The 22144-nt window shown below is 42.7% G+C and overlaps 1 protein-coding gene across 8 annotated transcripts in view; it reads right to left on the bottom strand.

Annotated features, from left to right (window-relative positions):
* Positions 1 to 22144, bottom strand: part of LOC119969104 (T-lymphoma invasion and metastasis-inducing protein 1-like) — a 420850-nt gene that overhangs the window by 81942 nt on the left and 316764 nt on the right. Inside the window, exon 1 of one of the 8 annotated variants that reach the window (XM_038802318.1) lies at positions 4930 to 5990. The exons of the other annotated variants lie outside the window; for them this stretch is intronic. Within the exon in view, the coding sequence (XP_038658246.1) occupies positions 4930 to 5076 (147 nt within the window). The 5' untranslated portion in view covers positions 5077 to 5990. Of the gene's footprint in view, positions 1 to 4929; positions 5991 to 22144 lie in introns of those variants that run through there. 8 annotated transcript variants of the gene reach the window in all.

Genomic DNA, 22144 nt, shown 5'->3' with positions numbered 1-22144 from the left:
ATTTATATGACTTGTACATCTTTTTCTATTTAGGATTCTGTCTGCCTTTAACTAAAGAGGAGCCTGCAACAGCAAATGATTTTTACAGATGCAAAAGGAGGAGGTCTGACTCTGTTTTAAGTATTCTGGTTCTCTTCACACACACATTATCAATTTTAATCCCTTACTATATGCAGCAAGATGGAAGATGAGGTACACCTGGAAATGTTTCCACATTCTGAAGTGGCATAGCTGTGCTGAAACAACTTGCAGGGCAGCAAGTTCTTTAGCTTTACTGTTATTAGGGCTCAAAGTCCTCTATGTGCTCAATGCAATCAGACGTTATTTAGTGCCATATAGAATAAACCAAACATGCTGGGCAAAAGCATCAATTACAGGGGGATTCTCAGGGGGAGGATGAGTAAGGTCTAGCCTGAAGATTTGGCTGCAGATGCATGATGCACTTGTGATAGGCTATTCCTCATACAGCCTATTCCTCCAGTTCACCATCTCCCACTAGATGTGGTAGGACTACAAAGCTTTGCTTGAATCACTTTGTTATGGGGACTGCTTTGCTCTATCTTTGGTTTTGGTTTCTGGAATGCAATTCTATATTCTGTTTTGAAACAAGAGTAGACTCACAGCTTGATGATAATGGCAGAAAGATGGTGTGCTGGGTTGTGAGCTTCAGATTGTGGAATCACATAGTGCTGCTTCTCAAGTGGAAGAGTGCCTAACTGGATGCAGTTTTGGACTGCAAGATCTGTCCTTACCCTGTTGAACTTAGGATGGTGCGATTGCCATGCGACATGGTGGAATGTGTTTCTCACTGTGGAGATGGGACTAATTTCTCATAAGAAGTACTCGTTGCTGCTATCAATGCAACTCTGGTTCTTGTAACAGGTTAGTTCACCACCCATGCTACATTTCATATACCTCATTATCATCAGTGCATCAAGTAATGTTCAACATGGAACAGGATTGTTCATTTGAAGAGAGGAGGAAGGCGGTTGGTGGGGGGGTCTGGGTGGGGTGGGGGGGGGGGGGGGGGGGGGGGGGGGAGAGTGGAATAGGTAGTGATGAAGTGCCTTTGCCTTTTAGAGATTTTGAAATTCATTTCTTAATTTGCAATATAAACTTAAATTAGGATACAGAAAGATGCCCCGGCCTATTATGTTGCCAGATAGGCAAAGTGAGGCCAGGCAATAAAAGCTATCAGAAGGCCAATTAATTTCTCCAGGTGAACCTTATTACCATATGTGTGGCAAACGACATACATATTTGGAACAGGTCACCAATTTAGGGGGATAGAGAGGAGAAGAAATCTGGTGGTTCATCTGCAGAGCCAATCTGATTGTGTTAACTTTACGTGAGTGTGGAGAGACACAATCCCAGGCAAGGGCCAGAGGAGGTCACAGATTTGGCACGTTGATTTTTGTGGGGCCGGGACGAATACTAATTAGTAAATTAATGTATGGAGCTTTCCCCACTGGTGCATGAAAATTGCACCAGGGCTCATTTAATAGCACAGGAACTTTATTTGCATTTTATAAAGGCAGAAAGTGGAATGGCATCAGGAACATGCAGAAAATTGGCTCCACTGTATGTCTCTGTCTCTCTCATTCGCTGAGAATTGTCAGTAATTGGAATATTTTCATTTTTTTTAATCAACAAAATATGCTTGTATGTTAGGATACTAGGTGCATAAAAAGGCCTTCCCTAAGAGAACACATGAGGGCATTCTGTGTCCCATTTTAGAAAGTTCTTGGTTTTCCCACTGCCCCACCAACTACATGTATCTGTTATGACCTCTTCACTCATTTTTTCCTTTTTCCATTGTTGCGATGCCAGCTTTAATCAGTTGGTAATGGTGTACTTTCTGTTAAAAGTCAGGGTGTAGGAATTTAGGGACAAAAATACTGAACAACTCCCTGACATGTTTAAACAAGCAAAACATGAGTAAGGCAGGATAAATGCATTCATAGGTTTTTTCTGTGATTGGGAGGAACAATTTTAGGGGCATGGACCAAAGATTGCATTTGATCCAATAATGCTAACATATAAAACCATGACATTCTATCACGCAGTTTGCACACGTTAACTAACACATATGCCAAAATTAACTCTTACAAAATCAAGTTACCATTTTGGCATTTACAGTGTAACACTGGAGTTATATGAAGGTAACTGGAAATTGTACACTAATTATGACTATTAGACATTCATTAAACATTAATATCGCAACTTTACAGAGTTCTCCTTTCTGATAAATTGACATCAAAATTCATAAATACATTGCAGTAAAAGCCAAGAATGACACAAATTGAAGTATGAACAATTGAAATATCAAAAACAAAATAGAAGGGAAAAGACAAACGTGAGCAGAAAATTCAATTACCAACACAATCCAAGTAGGGGGGGAAAAAAAACAAAATAAAAATGGTTGAAATGGTTTGGCATTTTGGTGAATGGCCTCTTTTTAATATAAAGGTGAATTGCACTATTCTCTCCTCCAGGTATTGTAACCTAGCAACATTATTCAGATGCATGTTTCAGCTGCAGAAAATAACTGCCATTTTGTGACCTTTTCTACCTAAATTTCCCACACATCCAACAATTTTCTGTTAAAGTGGAGCAAGCAACCTATTTAATGTTAGTCAGGATTGTTAATGATTATTCATTCTAGGGGTACTGGTATTATTGACAATCTACATGCTCAAGGTTTGACACCTTGACAAGGTCCTCAGCCCAATTCCATTCATTTAGAAGGTCAGGAGTGAGTGTGTTAGTGGATACATTCGGAGATGATTGCACAATGACAAACACCATTCATGACTCTTCAGATATTGAAGCAGCCCAAATGCAGCAAAAAAACTGGCAATAGTCTTGGGCTGATAAGTGGCAAGTAACAGTCATGCCACACAAGTGCCAGGCAATTACCATCTCCAACGAGAGAATTTAACCATCTGCCCATGACATTCAACAGCATTATCATTACTGACTCCACAACCATCAACATCCTGGGCGGGTTACCATTGACCAGAAGCTGAACTACAACAGCCACATAAATATTGTAGCTATAAGGGCAGGCCATAGGTTGAGAATTCTGCAGACCGTAACTCACCTTCTGAATCTCCAAAGCCTGTCCACCATCTGGAAGGCACAACTCAGGATTTGATGGAATGCTCACCACTTGCCTGAATGAGTGCAAACTTTAACAACATTCAAGAAACTCAACACTATCCGGGTGAAGCTGGCTGTTTTACTGGCAAATGTTCACTCTCACCACCACTGACGCACAATGTCAGCAATGTGTACCACCGACAAATGCACTGCAGCAACACACCAAGGCTCCTTCAGCAACACCTTCCAAACCCACAGCATCCACCACCTAAAAGGACAAGAGCAGCAGATGTATGGGAACGCCACCACCTACAAGATCCCCTCCAAGTCACACACCATCCTGACTTGGAACTATACTGCCATTTCTACACTGTCGCTACATCAAAGTCCTGGAACTTCCTTCTTAACAGCACTGTGGGTGTTCATACAACACCTGGGCTTATCACCACCTTTTCAAGGTAATTAGGGGTGGCAATAAATGCTGGCCGAGCAAACGACACCCATATCCCATGAACGAATAAAAACAAACTTTGGTGTAGTAGACCACTTTATCGAGCAGCTAAGAGTCAACCTGGACTGGAGTCACACGTAGGCCAGACTGATTCAGCACATCAGGCTTTCTTGTAGTACAGGAGGAGGCAAACTCTCAATGCCAACTACAAAAGAGCTATCCAGTCTCATCCCACCTTTTGGTTCCTGGTCCTTAGCCATGTAGGTCAGAAAACAAAGGGTTTCAGCCTCTACTACTCCTTCTGGCAGTGAGTTCCAGACTCACTTGTGTGGACAAAAACCCTCAACGCCCCTCTAACCCATCTACCAATTATTTGAATTATTGACCTCACTTCCAAATGAAACAGGTCTTTGCTCTCCACTCTATCAAGAATTCTCAATTTTATTCAGTTCAATGAAATCTCCCCTCGGCCTCTGATATTCTAAACAAAATATCCTCATCCTATCTAATTTTCCCACAGAGCTAGAATTCTTTCTCTCAGAACAAGGGGAACCAGTTGGGTTTGTAGAACAATTTAACAGCTTCATGGTAACTTTTTATTTCCAAATTTTCTTTTTAAGTTCCAATTTAATTTAAAATTTCAAAACTCCATGGTGGGATTTGACTCATGCTTCTGGATTATTAATCCAGCAAATTTAACTTTACACTACCATATCTCAATGATAAGAGGTGTACAATAGTTTTTTCAACCCTTCACATCCTTGCATTTAGTAATCTGGTTGAGATTAGGCATTCACCACGGGAAGAATTACAGATACAAAACCACATTCTACAAATCTCTGCACTGTTGCACTGCATTGCATTGCCATATAGACCAACATATAGTTATCAAACTGTGGTTAATTTTAACATAAATCTCTCCCAAACATCAAAATTGTTTGCTTATTAGCTATCTAGATTGTTCAACGGTACCATATCAAATTGCAAATAATGTATGCACGATTGTTCCATAAATCAGCCATTTTCAGCATTTTATAACAAATAATGATAATGTCAAAGTTGAGTTATATTTACACAAAACAATAAAAGGTAATAGAAACCTTGTTTGTAAAATAGTCTGCTCAGTTTTTTTTCTAATAGCTTGTATAACTGTTACACTCAAGTATAAAAACATACTCAAGTATTTTAGGATGTGTCGACCAATTTGTTATTTATACTGCATAGAAGCTTCTGCAGTCAAAATGCTAATGTAGCAAAAATAAATTTTTTTAAACCCTCAACTGTAGATGTTACTGAAAATCATAGACAATATTTTTAAAATTACATACGGATTGATTATTCAATAATACTTAGACAAACAATAATCAGTTTCTCACCAAGTAAAGCATTTCGTAAATCGAGTCACAGGATCCTTTGATGTCCTGGTGTTTGGCCTTGTGTTTTACTCTCCAGAAGACTGACATTGTGAAAAGAAACCCTTTACCTAACAAATAAATCTGCCTTATTAATTTATCAATTTTCATCAGCTGGAATCTTAAAATGTGGCAGAAGGCTCATCAATCGCAATAGTTTTTGTTTTTCTTTCATTTTTAAAATAGTTCAAATGTACAAGACGCTGTGCTTTCTGTGCTATGCAGAGCTGCAGTACAAAGAATCAGTTCAGAATGGAGCAAATGCTGTAATCCTATTCTAACTACCTCAACCTTAAATCCTCAATGTTTATCTCAACTAGGATTCCAGTATCTGTTACAGCATGCCCAGCAATGAAGAGTAGTTCCTGTCAACAGAAGTGTTCTCATCGAACAGCAGCAAAAAGAACTAGCAGAAACATGAAAGACAGCCTGCCGAAGCTGACATCGGAATGTCACTGTCTGCTTCCTAGGGCGCTGGTTCATCCAATTGGTTTAGTCCCCTACTGGAATACTAATACTCAATTGTGTAGAGCTGTACTGAACTGCACAAAACTATCAAACACTGCAAAAAGAAAATTACCGGAAATGTCATCTATGGCTCTATGCGGTTGAATGGGTTGCATGTAAAAGGATGCCAATGTTTACAGCCCTGTAAAAGAAAGGCTCTTCTTTGAAGCTGAGTTTTAGCTCTCTGGACAGTATCACAGAGGAATTCTTATGTTTTTCTTTGCCTTTTTTCATTCAGATCTGCAAATAATTATTCACACTATATAAAGCCAATTCAATTCACAACTGTGATAAAGATTCTGCAGGAATAATTGTTCATCATCAATTTTCCTTTTTAATTTCTTTGAATTCAACTACAGCACTCATCATTTCAGAAGCAACCAGCAAAGAATCCTGAACAGATGGCATTTTCCCAAAATACAAAACAGAGGCACAGCTGTCTGATCTGAACATCATCCACATTTTTCCCATTAAGACACACTTGAATAATACTGTCAACTCAAACAAAGTAATCAAGTTATGCAATGCAGTAAAGTACTAAAATCTGTAAACATTACAGCAACTGACAAAGATTAAGTGTGACAAGTTTAGCAAAACCTGCAGTTCTAACTATAAGTCAAAATTTCACAAAGGTTTCAAAACAAAGTCATTTTTCACATCCTTGATTTTACTTTAAAGTTAATCGCACGTCGAATATAAAGAAATAAAAAGTAACTATTTTCCAAAGTTAAGAAAAAAAATCAAAGCTCACAGTTCTCTTCAGTTGTTTCTATCAAAACAGCTGGATCAGATTCTAATCAATTCTCAGTAAAGATCTAAAAGGTTATTACAGATATTCTTAGAGAATCTTTGTGGAAGAGCTTAAAAGATGTTACATGATTTTTCTAAACTAATAAGTATATCTCCTTAGCCTACCTTTTTGCAACATCAGTTTCAAAATGTTTTATCTCAGAAAGGGCCTCAAATTTCAGCTATTTTTAATTAATCTGAAATACTAAGCATTGTTTTATGAAAGTTACTGCTGTTACAATCCTGAAAGCTTCTACATAATATAATTAAAGGGTGGGGTATACAAGTTAAAACTTGTATTTCACACACTTGAAGTTCAACATCATAAAGAACTTGAGAGACAGTGATGCAGAGGGAGCTTTCAAATTACACATCATACTTATTTTAAACAGTGGGCGGGATTTTCTGGTGGGCGAGCCATGCAAATTGCCATTGATTTCGGTGGGACCAGAAGATGCTGCCTGCGGCCAATGGCAAGTCACCTCTGCCAGGGGAAAACTCGCCCAAGTGGGGCTGGAAAATTCCGGCAATCAATGTATTTTTTCCTTTATATAAGCCAATTTTTAAAAAATATTAGTAAACAAATAGTAACAATGAAGTTTTGAACTGCACACATTTTGCACACTTCTGTATCATACCTGACAATTCTATAAATCAATCTGCTATATGATAATTTTGCTAACACAACACGTTCATGGGAAACAGCTTCAGATACTCAAAATGCCCACTAATTAGAGTGTTCACTTCATTACCTGAAACACCTCAAAATTTGTTAATATTGAACCATAGTAATTACAAATATTCTCACTTATGCAAGTTCTTTCCTTGTGTTCTATCTTAAGTGATAGTTATAAACTTGCAAACTGCTCTCCTACTCCAAACGAACAAGTCTGTTTATTTGGACAGTTGCATTCAAGGAACTAATGCCTTAGTTAGGGAGCATTATTTTCAGTTCTGGCACTACCCCCCCCCCCCCCCCGAAAAAAATATAACGATCATAGACTGTGTAAGTGACAGATTTACAAGAATACCGGGTTTCAAGGGTTAAATTGAGGATGGGTTGCATAAACTTGGGTTATATTCCCTCGGGTTTAGACTATTGAAGTGCTCAACATGAAAAAAGGACTTGACAAAGTAAATTCAGAGAAGCGATTTCCTCTGGTAAGGAAACCAAGGGGCTCGTTTAGCACAGTGGGCTAAATAGCTGGCTTGTAAAGCAGACCAAGGCCAGCAGCACGGGTTCAATTCCCGCACCAGCCTCCCCAAACAGGCACCGGAATGTGGTGACTAGGGGCTTTTCACAGTAACTTCATTTGAAGCCTACTTGTGACAATAAGCGATTTTCATTCATTTCACGAGCAATGGGGAACAATCTTAAAATCAGAGCTGGAACAAGTTTTTCCAAACTGTGGGCCAGGACCTCATTGGGGTATCAGAAGTCATATTTGGAGTCACAAGCTCCCCCCTACTCTGAGCAGTAATAGCATCTCTGAAGAGCAGTTGACACAATCCGAAGGCACTGCCAGGGCGAACCAGAACCAAAATGCCAACAGTTTGTAGCGGACTTTGAACCTAAGGAGCACTTTCACTTCAGAAAAAATTCTAGCGGCGAGTTTGAGTGGGTCCAGGATGCTTGTGTGTTGACTTAGCATAGCTAGAGGCTGACAGATATAATCCAGTCGCTTCCTGAATGAGGGTAAAGGCAGGAAGTCAAGTGGCTGAGCTGGGAAGGTAAGTGGCAGCTGCAAACTTGATGGTACTTCTGTTCCTGTCTGCCTATTGTACAAGTTCCCTATTCCAGGTTGGTGACTATGCTTCTCAGACCAGCGTCTTGACCAAATTAGGGGAAGGGGCAAGGGGCTGATGAGTGAGTGAGCCGAGGGAGGTGGGTGAAGAGGGAAGGCAATAGGTTTTTTGGGAAGAGGGGCTAGGTGTTGTGTGTGTGGGGGAGAGCATTGGTAAGAGGGGGCTAATAAATGTGTGAAGATGGGTTGGGATGAAGGTTGTGGCGTAAGTGAGTGGGTGAGAAGTGTGTTGGGAAGAAAGAAGTGTGTGTGGTTGAGGGAGAAGGGCTGAGTACATACAAGATCATAACATACAGGAGCAGAATGAGGCCATTCAACCCATCACATCTGCTCCGCCATTCGATCATGGCTGATATGTTCCCTATCCCCATTCTCATGCCCTTTTCTCATAACTTCCGATTCCCTTATTAATCAAGAAATCCCCTTATTAATCAATGTGCACAGGTATGGCAGTAGAGAGGACTCACTGAGTTTGTTGTGGCCGTGAACATGGAGAGGTTCATTTTAAGCAGCGTTTCACTTGCACCTCTTTCAATCTGGTCTATTGCATTCGCTGCTCCCAATGTGGTCTCCTCTATATCGGAGAGACCAAACGCAGACTGGGTGATCGCTTTGCTGAGCATCTTCGGTCTGTGCGCATTCAGGATCCTGACCTTCCTGTTGCTTGCCATTTTAACAAAAGACCCTGCTCCCATGCCCACATGTCTGTTCTTGGCCTGCTGCAATGTTCCAGTAAAGCGCAACGCAAACTGGAGGAACAACATCTCATCATCCGGTTAGGCACACTACAGCCTTCCGGCCTGAACATCGAATTCAACAACTTCAGATGATCAACCCCACCTCGGCCCATTTGTTTTCACTTCATTTTAACTATCTTTTACCATTTCTTTCTTTCTTAATATACATTTAATTCCCCCCCCCCCAAATCTTATCCACCTTTCCTGCACCTTTCTCCTCTTTGCTTCCCCCTTTCCCTCCCCCCACACCTACAATTCATCCTCTGATGTTAGTTTCCCTGCTGTTTGGCCTTTCACATCTTTTGTCCTCTCTGGGGACTGCCATTAACACTCTTTCCCCTTGGTTTCTGTGGCCATTAGCACCCGGTTTCCCTGGGTTTCTGTGGCTATGACTCATATTTCATTCTCACTCCACAGTGTAAATATTTCCCACTCTCTCCATCTGTTAGCTTTGACAAAGAGTCATCGGACTCGAAACGTTAGCTCTTTTCTCTCCCTACAGATGCTGACAGACTTGTTGAGATTTTCCAGCATTTTCCCTTTTGTTTCAGATTCCAGCATCCGCAGTAATTTGCTTTTATTAACATGGAGAAGTTGGCTGAAACCTATTTGGTCATAAAATAATAACCATTTTCACAAAGGTCTTTAAAAGATTGTGGAGAAGTTAGAAAGTGTTTTCCTCTGTCCCCAATACAAGTAGATTGTAATAGCATAGAAGACGTAAAAACAATATAAACTTATCCAGAGTTGGACTTGGCAATATAGATGTAGAATTATTAACTTAAATGTTCCCAACATATTAAAGGTAAAAGCAAAATACACCTGACAGTCTTCCAGGCCAAACAGTCTTAAGCTACTGCTTCCATTTTATAAGGGGAAGCAGATGTTGGTAATGATTGTCCCACTGTCATTTACACATCCTCTGCCTCCCTCTTTTCTCACTCTGCCGGTGCTGCCTGACCTGCTGACTATTTTGAGTATTTCTTTTGTTTTTATTGGGAGATGAATATGAAAACAAAACTTGCAAGGGATATCAAAGTTGAAAATGAAATTGTGCCTGCCACTGGACTCTGAAGGGTGCTGCACATGGGTTTCAAATGTCTGCCTATTTGCAATCCACTTGCTGCAGACTTTAATGTAAAATGGGTGTAAGTAGCTAAACTACCTAGAAACCTTTGTGCAGCTTTAAAAAACACAGTTCGCCCTGCACTTTGAGGCTACATATTGGGGACATACAGGCAACAGCATTGGGCTCTTTAATTCAATCTTGTCATTTCAAAGCACAGTGTTTCGTGCGCTAAGACAGATTTTACAGGCACTACCTAGATTCAGAGGCAGCACAGCATAACAACAAATAAAGAGAAGGCGGACACAGAACTTCACTTCTCGACTTTCGACACCTCCCTGAGGAAATCAAAAACAGCATGAACAGACTCTTAGGTTTGGTGGCCACTCAGCCACACAGAACTGTAGCTCATGTCATTTCAAGCGATGGGCACGGAGTGGCAACTTCCGCAACCCCAAGTATGCAGAATAGTACTGCACAAAGTTCAATGACTTCATCAGGGCTGGCAAGGTACTACCTGGTAGGCCATGCCCTCCTTGAATGGTACCTTCCTATGCGGCTTCTCCTCCATGATGACATCACTCCACCATACTCATCACATAGCAACTGCTGCACTTCAAATATATCAGTATAAGTTAACCAGAGATAAATAGCAACGGAAACCAAGGAAACAGTTGTCATGCCACTGGCTCTCACTCTGCTATGTGCAAACAAGGCCCTGAGTTTTTCCGAATTCACTTTTAGATGGCTTAGCTAAAATCCCCAAATAATGACAGCTTGTTAAATTTGTGCTGGAGCACTACAATGAGCCATTGCTACCCACACAATTCATTGTCTACACATCTGTTTCAGAGTGGGGAGGGAGGTAGGAAATTGTGCATCTCTGCAGCCCCTTAAAGGTAGCAAGTTTCTCTTAAAGGAGAGACACATTATCTGCCTGACTTAGAGGTTCTGCTAAGTGAATATGAGGAGCAATTATAGGTTAAATTAAGAATCAGAACCGCATTACTTGTGCATTAAACAAATTGGCATAGGGTAAATAAAATCAGAGGATTGAATGCATGACTCAAAGATTAGTATGGGAGAAATGCTTTGATCCATGGGGCAATGGCACCAAGAACACAAAAAGAGGATGCTGCACCATTAGGCAGCCTTTGGACCAGCATCATGGTGAATTGTATAACTGGGGTTGGAGAGATTTTAAACTTAATAGTTGGTGGGGGCAGTGTTTACATGAAGGGAAATTTAGAACGTAAATGAGAATGCACAAAGCAGTAGTGCATGGTAACAATACAGGTTATGATAACCAGTGTGGTACAGGAAGAGGCAGAGCACACAAGGATGCACTGGCTTACAGGGTCAGATACGGAAAAATGGTAAATAGACATAATTGAAGGCACCTTATCTGAATACACTCAGTATTTGTGAAAAGATGAATGAATTGACATTTCGTGTAAAAAAGAAGGAAAGGAAAAAGAGGTGAGGTAGCACTGTTAATAAAGGATGAGATTGTTCCAGTGGTGAAAAGTGATCTTGGCTTGGAAGGCCAAGATGTATTATCAGCTTGTGTGAAGATAAGGAACAACAACAGAAAGCCGTCACTTATAGGAGTACTTTTTAGCCCCTAATAGAAACTACACTGCAGGACAGAATATACATCAAGAAAATATGGGGGCATGTAAAAAAAAAAAACTGCAATAATCATGGGCAATTTTAATCTTCATAGACATTAGATAAACCAAATCAGCAAAGGTAGCCTTCAGCATGAGTTTACAGATAGTCTTTGTGGGAGTTTCTTAGTACAAAACATCCAGGAACCAACCAGGGAACAAGCTATTTTACACCTAGTAATGAGACAGGGACATATACACGGACGGCAGGATCGCTACACTGGACGAACTGACAGAGAAATTTCGGCTAGCCAGGGGGAAAGAGCTACGGTATCTGCAGCTCAAAAACTTCTTAGGAAAGGAGACAAGGACGTACCCACAACCGCCACGACAGACACTACTGGAAGACCTACTGGACGCAAGCATCCTAGATAAAGGGAACTGCAGCGACATGTATGACCGACTGGTAGAAAGGGCCGACACCGTACTGGACGCAACAAGAAAGAAATGGGAGGACGACCTGGGGATTGAGATAGGGTGGGGACTCTGGAGCGAGGCACTGCATAGGGTCAACTCCACCGCCACGTGCGCAAGGCTCAGCCTGACGCAACTAAAAGTGGTACATAGAGCCCACTTAACAAGAACCCGTATGAGTAGGTTCTTCCCGGAGGTGGAGGACAGATGTGAACGGTGCCAAAGAGGCCCGGCCAACCACGCCCACATGTTATGGTCTTGCCCCAGACTTGTGGATTACTGGACAGCCTTCTTCGAGGCTATGTCCAAAGTGGTGGGGTGAGGGTGGAGCCATGCCCGATAGTGGCAGTCTTCGGGGTTTCAGACCAGCCAGATCTATTCCTGGGGAGGAGGGCAGACGCCCTTGCCTTTGCCTCCCTGATTGCCCGCCGTAGAATCCTGTTTGGCTGGCGGTCTGCAGCACCACCCAGAGCTGCAGACTGGCTGTCCGACCTCTCGGAATCTCTCCAAATGGAGAAAATCAAATTCGCCATCCGAGGGTCAGAGGACGGCTTCCACAGAACGTGGGAGCTATTCATGCAACTGTTCCGGAACCTGTTTGTGGCCAACGAACAAGAGGAAGAATAGCCGGGTGGCCAAGAATCAGGGGAAAATGGTCGGGAGTCGGGGGAAGGTAGCCGGGGCATGGAGGGGAGAGATGGACTGGGAGGGAGGGGGGGAATGGCTAAACCTGAGGAGGGAGGGGCAAACCACGGGGGGAGGGGGGAAGACAGCTAAACCTGGGGAGAGGGAGGCGAACCGTGGGGGGGGAGGGGGGGGGGGCAGGGATGCGGGAGCCGGAGGGAGGACACGGGATGCCAAAACGTGCATGACATCTCCAGGAGCGGGGAACGAGGAAACTGGAGATGGCGGACGGGAGGAGCGGCAGAAGCGGGGGCGAGCGTGGGACGGCAGCGAGACCCATCCAGGAAGTGCGGGCGACAGCAACACACAGCACAGCCAAATAACGCACACTGTGATTTTCTCCCCGGCACCCAAAGGTGTGCTTGCCCCCCCCAGTCCCCGCCCCCCTGCAGGCAGTCGCCTACTTATGTGGGGTGGGTAATTTTGCCAGATGTACAGAGATGCTGCTGTCGAGCTGGTGCACAATACCCCACCAATTATTCCATTTCATATGTTATTGTATTTTTTTTATGTTGGGGTGTGCCCTTCTCCTCTAAATGTGTGTGTCTATATATATATATATATGTGTGTTTCTTATTCTGTGTACATAACGGTAATTATACCTTGTTCAAAAAAACCCAATAAAAACATTTATATTAAAAAAAGTAATGAGACAGGATTCATTCATGATCATATAGTAAAGGATCTTCTAGGCAACACTGATCATAACAGGATAGGATTCAACATTCAATCTGAAGATGAGAAACTTGGGTTGGAACACCAGTGTCTTAAACTTAAATAAAGATCATTAGAAAAGTAAGAGAGTTGGTTACAATGGGCTGGGAAAATAGATCAAAAGTCAAGATGTTAGAGAAACTGGGTCAAACATTCAACGAAAAATGTTATAACTCTCAACAAAGTTAAATTTGGTTAAAAAAGCCTCTACAAAAAGAAAGTTAAGGAAGGTACAAATTTGAATGAAAAAGCTTACAATGTTGTTAAGATTAGTAAGAAGTCTTACAACACCAGCATTCACCTGAGGAAGGGGCAGTGCTCCAAAAGCTAGTGTTTGAAACAAACCTGTTGGACTTTAACCTGGTGATGTAAGACTTCTTACTGTGCTCACCCCAGTCCAACGCCAGCATCTCCACATCATGGTTAAGATTAGTGGAATGTAAGAAGAAACCAGCAAAGGATGACTTAAAAAAAAATATTATTGAGAGTAAATAGACAAAATATAAAAACAGACAGTAAGAGCTTTTACAAGTATGAAGAAAAGTAGATAAAGGGTCAAATCTAATGGCCGTGCCCAAACTGTGGCTCAGCGCAGCCGGTAAATCTCGCGAGACGTCGCACATTGAAATATTGCAGTAAACAGCATTTTGATATGCACTCACCGGAGTTAACCAAAATGCAGGATCTAACCCCTGCGCCTTGGAACCCCAAGCGAGCACCAGTTAGAGGATCAGGGACCACTGAGTGCTTGGGCTCTGAGCAGGGTACACTGGCACCTCTGGTGTCACCCGGGCAAAGCCCCTACACACCGCCCTGGCTTGGCAGTGTCATGGTGCCCGAGTGACATTTTGCCCACTCCAAGGATCGGGCCCAGGAGTTCCCTTCCTTTCTGGGGTGTGGGGGCCTGGATGATCCCCAATGGGTGAGTTGGGAGGTCCAGAGGTGACGTTGGGGGAGTCTCGAGATTGGAGCGTCTTTTAAAAATGACACCCCAAACGCTTCCTGCACAGGCAAACAGAGCTCCTCAGTGTAGGGAATGGGACTTTAGTGGGCCTAGGGGGAGCCTTCCCCACTGAGGCCCCGAAATGAAACAGAGTCCTGTTAGATAGCGGGATCTTTCTCGGCGCTGCGAGTGCCAGGAAACACCCGGTCAAGAATGCGCAACACGGGACTCTGCTCCATTTCCTTTAAATCGCACCCAAAGTAAATATTGGTTTCAGAGGATGAAACTGAGGAATTAATAATGGGAATCAAGGAAACAGCAGAGACTTTGAACAAATATTTTCAGCGGGATTCTCCCTTTTGGGGGACTAAGTCCCCACGCCATCGGGAGAACCGGCGTCAACCACTCCGGCATCAACAGACCCCCAAAGTGCGGAATTCTCTGCACTTTCGAGGGCTAGGTGGACCGACCAGCGACCGTGCCCCCCCCCCCCCAAACCGGGGTAAAATCCCCCCGCTCCCCCCCGAGAAATGCCCCCGCCAACCTACCCGCCACGTCCCCCCGGTACATGAATTGAGTCATTCACGTCGGAGGGACAGGCCAAAAAGGGACGGCCTCTTGGCCCATCGGGGCCCAGAGAATTGCCGGGGGGGGGGGCGCTGCCAACTTCCCCCAACCGGCATAACGTCAATTCTGGCAACACCCGAAAAACGGCGCCAGAGAATACGGCAGCCAGCGTCGGGGCAGGATTCACGCCGCCCCTCGGGGATTCTCCCAACCGACGGCGGGGGGGGGGGGGGGGGGGGGGGGGGGGGGGGGGGGGGGGGAGAGGAGACTCCCGCCAACTATCTTCAGGTAGAAGATATGAAATGCACTCCAAGAATCGTCAAGCGGAAAAGGGAGGGGAAAACATAACGCAATTGCTATCACTGGAGAAAAAGTACTTGGTAAACTAATGGGACATGGCATCCTGCATTCTAGGTTCTTAAATGAAGTGGCTGCAGGATATGTGGGGAAAAAAGCAAGTCTGTAGATGCAGTATAATGTAGAAAATGAGAGGTTGTCAACTTTGGTGCGAATAGAAAAACAGAATACTAACCAATCGGTGGGCCGGCCTCTCCCCCCCGGGCCTACCTCCTTCCGCGACCGGCCCCAGAACCCCGGCGCCATGTTGGTGAGGGGCCGTCGCACGTAAGAAGTTCCCCGCGCATGCGCAGGATGGCACGGTCCAACTGTGCATGCGCAGGAATGAGCTGCCCCAACTGCGCATGCGTGGGTTGGCGCGGCGCCAGGCTGGACCGGCGTGAACCGCACCAACGCCGTGCTGGCCCTCTTGTAGGGGCCAGAATATGTCGTGCCCAGGCCCTGTTCGTGCAGTCGTGAAACACGACGGCGCTCATGGCGGCGCTGGCACTTAGTCCTGGGAGCGGAGAATACCGCCCAATGGGTCTGGCAGCAGCTGTAGAGAGAGAAATAGGGCGAGTCCAATATTACTTCTTCAGAACTGAAGAGATAGAAATGTGATGGGTTTTATGCTATTTTTTTTTAAAGGGGTAGGAACAGGTGGAGCAAAATGTCAAGGATACATTAGAGGGCAGGAGAGATTAAATGACAAATATGCTCCGGTTTCCTCCTACAGTCCAAAGTTGTGTGGATTAGGTGGATTAGCCATGTTAAATTGCCCCTTAATGTCCAAAGGATTAGGTGGGGTTACTGGATTATGGGGAAAGGGTGGGGACCTAGGTAGAGTGTGCTTTCAGAGGGTCTGTGCAGACTCGATGGGCCGAATAGCCTCACTCTGCATTGTAGGGGTTTTATATGAAATGGAATAAAAGGCAAAGGGAGTGATAATCGGAATTGTAAAAAACCAAGCAGTGATACAAATTTAATGGCACAATAAAGGTTAGCACCGTCTGAAAGCAAAAACATGAAAACAAGATTTAATGGCAGATAGGAGAAGAAATATCCAAAATGGATTCAAAATTCATGGTCTGAAGTGGAACTTAACGTTGAGTCCACAAGGCTGTAAAGTGCCAAATCAGAAGAGAACGTTAGAGTGGGTGAGGGAAGCAAATAAATTCAGAGCAGAGAAAACTGACGTCATGTCGACAGTTCTCAATTAAAAGATCAAGGGTGGGAAAGAGGCCGTAGGGAATGGTTCAGGTGGAGGGAGAATACTAGAGGTGAATGAAAGAGTCCATTGAGCAGGGCGAGGGCTCCTACCCAAATAAGTGAGCATGGAAGCAAAGGAAGAAGAGTTCAGTGTCATGTCAAGTCCAAAGTTCATTGAAGTGGGAAGTGAGGGGGTAAAAATGAGTCCTTTGCTCAGCACAGGTTTTTCAATGTTTGAGGGCAAGGTCAGAGGGTATGGTAAATACTTGGCGAGAGGTGGGATTAGAAGAAGGGACAAAGAAGGGATGGGGTCAGTGGGAAGGGGAGAGGAGAAAGGATCTGGCTTGGGTCACTGTCTGTGTGGAGTTTGCACGTTATCCCCGTGTCTGCGTGGGTTTCCTCTGGGTGCTCCGGTTTCCTTCCACAGTCCAAAGATGTGCGGGTTTAGTGGATTGGCCATGCTAAATCACCCCGTAGTGTCCAAAGATTAGGTGGGGTTGCTGGGTTACCGGGATGGGGTGGCGGTATGGGCTTAGCTGGGGTGCTCTTTCAGGGGCCGGTGTAAACTCGATGGTACGAATGACCTCTGTCTGCACTGTAAATTCTATGATTCTAAGTTGCTGGAGTTTGCATTTCACAACACTTGAAAGGAAGATTCTTGTGAAAGAGGGAACCAGGACATCTTTGAGATGGGGTGAGTCTATACTGCTGGAGAGTTTGAATGTGCACATCTGGCAGCATGAGTGGGCCTCATGATGTAGTGAGGACAGCAGTCCGAGGTGCGTTGTATACTCAGAGGAAGTCATATTGGACTCAAAACACTAACTCTGTTTCTCTCTGCCAGACCAGCTGAGTTTTTCCAGCATTCCTGCTACAATTTACAGGGTATTGGTGAGACCTCACCTCGGACGCTGCATAGTTTTGGTCTCCTTATTTCAGGAGGGGTATACTTGCCTTGGAGGCAGCTCAGAAAATATTGACTAGGTTGATTCATGGAATGAAGTGGTTGTCTTATGAAGAAAGGTTGAGCAGGTTGTGCTCAAACCAGCCCAGCATCCTGGACAGATTCAGGCTCCGGGCATCACTTGAGCCTGAATTAAACCGCACGTGATTAAAATTCAGAGTTGGAAGTTTGCTGTGGCTCTGTTCCTGATGAGTAGTCTCAGCTATATAGGAGAGATAACAACATGCCTGCTCTCATGTCACAAACTCAGCAGTGTCTTTGTTCGTGCCAGAGGTATAAAGCGGGCCAGACCGCTGTAGCCCATGCCAAGGTGCTCCCCTTTGCAACCTTTCAGATCCTTACATCCAATCAAATGCTTATAACATTTCAAGGACAAGAGAAACATGTTGAATGTGACAGGCTGTAGTAGTACAATATTTGAAGAAATGGCTCAACTTTGGTGATTGGAACGCCCAAAAGGAACAGTGTCTGGTCCCTGCATTGCCGAGCTGACAACAATTTGTGTCAATCCAACACTAATTTCCAAAACGTTTATGTGGTACACCCTCACTATTATCATTCTTCTCAATACTTTCCTTTTGTTGTTTAACTGCAAAATACGCGTGCGCGCACACATGTGCACACACCCACGAAAGCTAGCAGAAGTGATATGTTCAGTGTGATGCATTATTCACCCATACACATCCACCTATCTGATCAAGAAGGACCTTTAATGCTTTCATTTCTATTTCCTCACTGACGTGATTCAAAATTTAATCTAATTTATATAAATTGTGGCAAAGACACACAATTTGACTTGGTGTAAATCACATTTTGTTCCACTGAATTTTATAAAGAAACAAAAATAGATGGGCTATGTTGCCTCAAGGCATACAATGTTGGCATATCATTAAATAACATCTAATCTCATGAGTTGCTGCTAGTAATTGATAGAAGGATAATATGCCTTCTGGTGGCTAAACTGTCAGCCAATTCACAACAAACCAATTTGATCAATTCAAATTAAGTATCAAAGCATGTGCACCAACAAACTGTAATTTCTAATTACAACACAAGAATTGACTGAGTAAAACGTAGCTACTACTGTTGACAAGATAGCTCCAAATCAAGACGCAGTGTCAGGAAGGTGACAAAGGAACGGTATTGTGATCCCATTTTATTCAAGTGTAACAGGGTACAACTTAAAAATACAAGCGTAAAGACGTTGTCGCTATAATGCTTGATTGGTTAGACATTCCACATAATGTATTTTTAAATGGAGGATCTAATGGATTAATTTTAAACCTCATTCATTAATAAACAATCTATTTGCAACAATGCTGGAATATATTTATTCTAAATTTGAAGTGGTTTCAATCACTGCTGTTCAACTAAGTTTAATTAAATGAGTACGGAAGCTCAAGATTTTCAGAATTTACACGCTTTAGCTGAATGAATTTGGCCAAAAAAGGTTGGAGATAAAAACCACACAAAATAAAGCAACTTTAATATCAAAAGCTGGAAATGAAATTGAATATTGTAAATCTACATTATACTGTCAATTTAAAAAATGAATAAAATGTTTCAGTTCTTCAGTGAGAAAACAACCATCACATTGTAGCATTGCGAGCACCAAAGCATTCAAACATTCAAACATAATAATTTCCATTAGACTGCATGTATTTTGGGGCTCTGACTGCCCAAGCCAGCCTACCCAAGCCAGCGAGTGATCAACATCAGTTATCTTAGGCAAACGTTTATTGTCCACATTTATTAAAAATGTTTGGGGATATACTGGAAAATGCAAAAATAAATCTTTGAATTTCTCCAGATGAAAACAGTAGCAACCTCTTTAAGTTTCTGACTCAAGCACCTCAAACTCCGGAAAGGAACGAAGTAACAATTGCAATAACTAACTGACCCATTTGAACCAGAGATGTCCTACTCTTTACTGAGATAATGACTGTCTCACATCCTCTCGAGGAGCATAACCCGTGAGTTTGGCTCCAGAAACAAATGCAGGTAGCTCTCAATCTGCTCTCCATTTTACATTCCTAGTAACACATCAAGCGCATAGATGCTCTTTGCACTAATTTGTGAAAATTTGGTTATTCATGCTCTAAATAATAATAATAATCTTTATTAGTGTCACAAGTAGACTTCCATTAACACTGCAATGAAGTTACTGTGAAAAGCCCCCAGTCGCCACATTTCGGCGCCTCTTCAGGAACACTGAGGAAGAATTCAGAATGTCCTAACTCACCTAACAGCACGTCTTTCGGAACTTGTGGGAGGAAACCGGAGCACCCGGAGGAAATCCATGCAGACACGAGGAAACCCATGCAGACACGAGGAAACCCATGCAGACACAGGGGAAACGTGCAGACTCCCCACAGACAATGACCCAAACCGGGAATCGAACCCAAGTCCCCGGCACTGTGAAGCAACAGTGCTACCATAATACTGAGAATGAACTAATCCAGACTCTATTGTAAAGTAGATATATCCAAACTATAGTCCATAAACCCTGCCAATTTGATCCTCGAAACCCTGGTGACTCAGTTGTAGTTGTATTTATTTTCTTCTGGTGCTTTGTCTTATTTAAGTACTGTAGAACAGGAGGTTTACAAAGATCAGTTTTTAATACTATTGTTTCATTGTCCAATACATCCTAAATCAGAACACCAAGAAGAGTAAGTGTCTGCAGCATGAAATATATGCAACTTAATATGATTATTTAATTAAATTTTACATGTGATCCTTGAGATTTCACAATATAAACGTCTACCTTCTAGAGAGAAAAAGCTTGAACATACCTGTTGTTCATTATGTCTGTATGTGGGTGGGTGCGCACACTTGAATAAATCTTGTTCCCCTTTTCAGCTTGCATGATTGCAATACCATCAACTTTAAATTTCAACCTGCTTTGAACAAGCCTGAACCTAATTTTCCTCGTCATGCGAACAATATTTTTTAAATCCATCTGATATTTGCTGGATATTCAGTTCTGAAATATTCCCCATTGGGAAAAAGGATGTGACAAGAAACATGGCATTCACCTTCAAAAATCGGCAAGAATGATCTAGAGGAGAATTAATTTCAGATTTATTTACTTCATTGACTCCAAAAGATCAACCTACTCAATACAACAAGCAGTTCAATAGAAAACTGCAGGTTTGAGAGTGAAATAGTGCTTTTTCTTTAACCTGGGCAGACACACGGCAGAAAGACTTAAAAGGGCATGAGCTTTGACAAAGGGTCACCTGGATTCGAAACGTTAGCTCTTTTCTCTCCCTGCAGATGCTGCCAGACTTACTGAGATTTTCCAGCATTTTCTCTTTGGTTTCAGATTCCAGCATCCACAGTAATTTGTTGTTATTTAAAAAGGCATGTTGCCAGAGATTTCATTTTGGCTAATTTTAACCTAACCTACCTAACGGGAAACTAACAGGATCAGATCTGTTCCATTTTACCCCCTGTCCAATATCACTTTCCAGTGTAGTAGGTGGTCGATCCGATTCTGTAAGCTTCCTGCCAGTTTGGTTCAATGAAAATTCCGACTAATATGTTTCCCAGGTCATTAGAAGCTCAATGGGAATACACTGAATCATAAAATTCAAAATCACTCCTGACATCATCGTATGTAACAGAAAAGCACCAATTACAAACTCAGAAGTGTCAAGCAAATGCACATTCATGTAGTAGACTGTATAATCCATTCAATTCCATTACAAAATGGCACAGCAAAGATAATGAGGCTCACAAAGCATTTCCGAGCTAATACACCAGTCAACTTTACATGTAACCAGGTAGGTTAACAATTGTGTGGTACACTCTTATCTGTGTCTCCTCCCCATTAGCAAAAATTACTCCGAGTGACAATGGAAACAAACCTTATGCATAACACTGCTGAGAGCAAACATGATAACTCTGAAAAGAATATGGGAAATTTCTAATGGCATAAAATTGACAGATGAAATAATATCTTCCTTTTTCCCTTCCATTCAATAACCAGAAGCAACCTGGCTAAACTCTCATCACCAAATCTGTCTTTATATTTTCAGAAGACAAATAAACATAAGCATGAACACAAACATGAAACCCCCAAATTTTCAAATAATTGTATCTTACCGCAAAATGTACCCAGATTTTATCTCCATTTCTAGAGTCCTACAGGTACCAAATTAATACCAACCTCTTTAACCAAGACAGTTGAATGCATACTGTCTCCACCACTGATGTACCATGGCTGCAGGACATTGCCAGGTCCCTGTGCATCTTCTGAGCACAAAGAAGAACAAGACGTTTGGGATAATTGAAGTGGCAATGTCACTGGACTGGTAATCCAGGGATTTTGGTTAATGTTCTGGGAACATGGGTTCAAATCCCACCAGTGCAACCAGTGAAATTTCAATTAAATTAATAAATCTTCAATATTAAGATAATCCCAGTAATGGTACTATGAAACCATCATTGATTGTTGTAAAAATCCATCTAGGTTCACTAATGCCTTTTGAGGAAATAAATCTGCTGCCCTTTCCTGGTCTGGCCTTTATGTGATCCAAAAGCCACAAAGTGGTCTCAACTGTACTGTGAAATGGCTTGGCAGGCCACTGAGTTCAAGGCCAATTAGGGATGTGCAACAAATGCTGGCCCAGCAAGCGACACCCTCAACTCATGAAAGAATTAAAAGTGGGACAGCAGGTGCGTAGGAACACCATCATCTCTAAATCAGAATACCAATATTGTCATTCCTTAAACATCAACATGTCAAAATCAGGGAACTTCTTTCATG

This window comes from Scyliorhinus canicula, chromosome 7 (assembly GCF_902713615.1).
Source record: "Scyliorhinus canicula chromosome 7, sScyCan1.1, whole genome shotgun sequence".
NCBI classification, from domain to species: Eukaryota; Metazoa; Chordata; class Chondrichthyes; order Carcharhiniformes; family Scyliorhinidae; genus Scyliorhinus; species Scyliorhinus canicula.
This window is presented reverse-complemented; position numbering and strand designations above follow the sequence as displayed.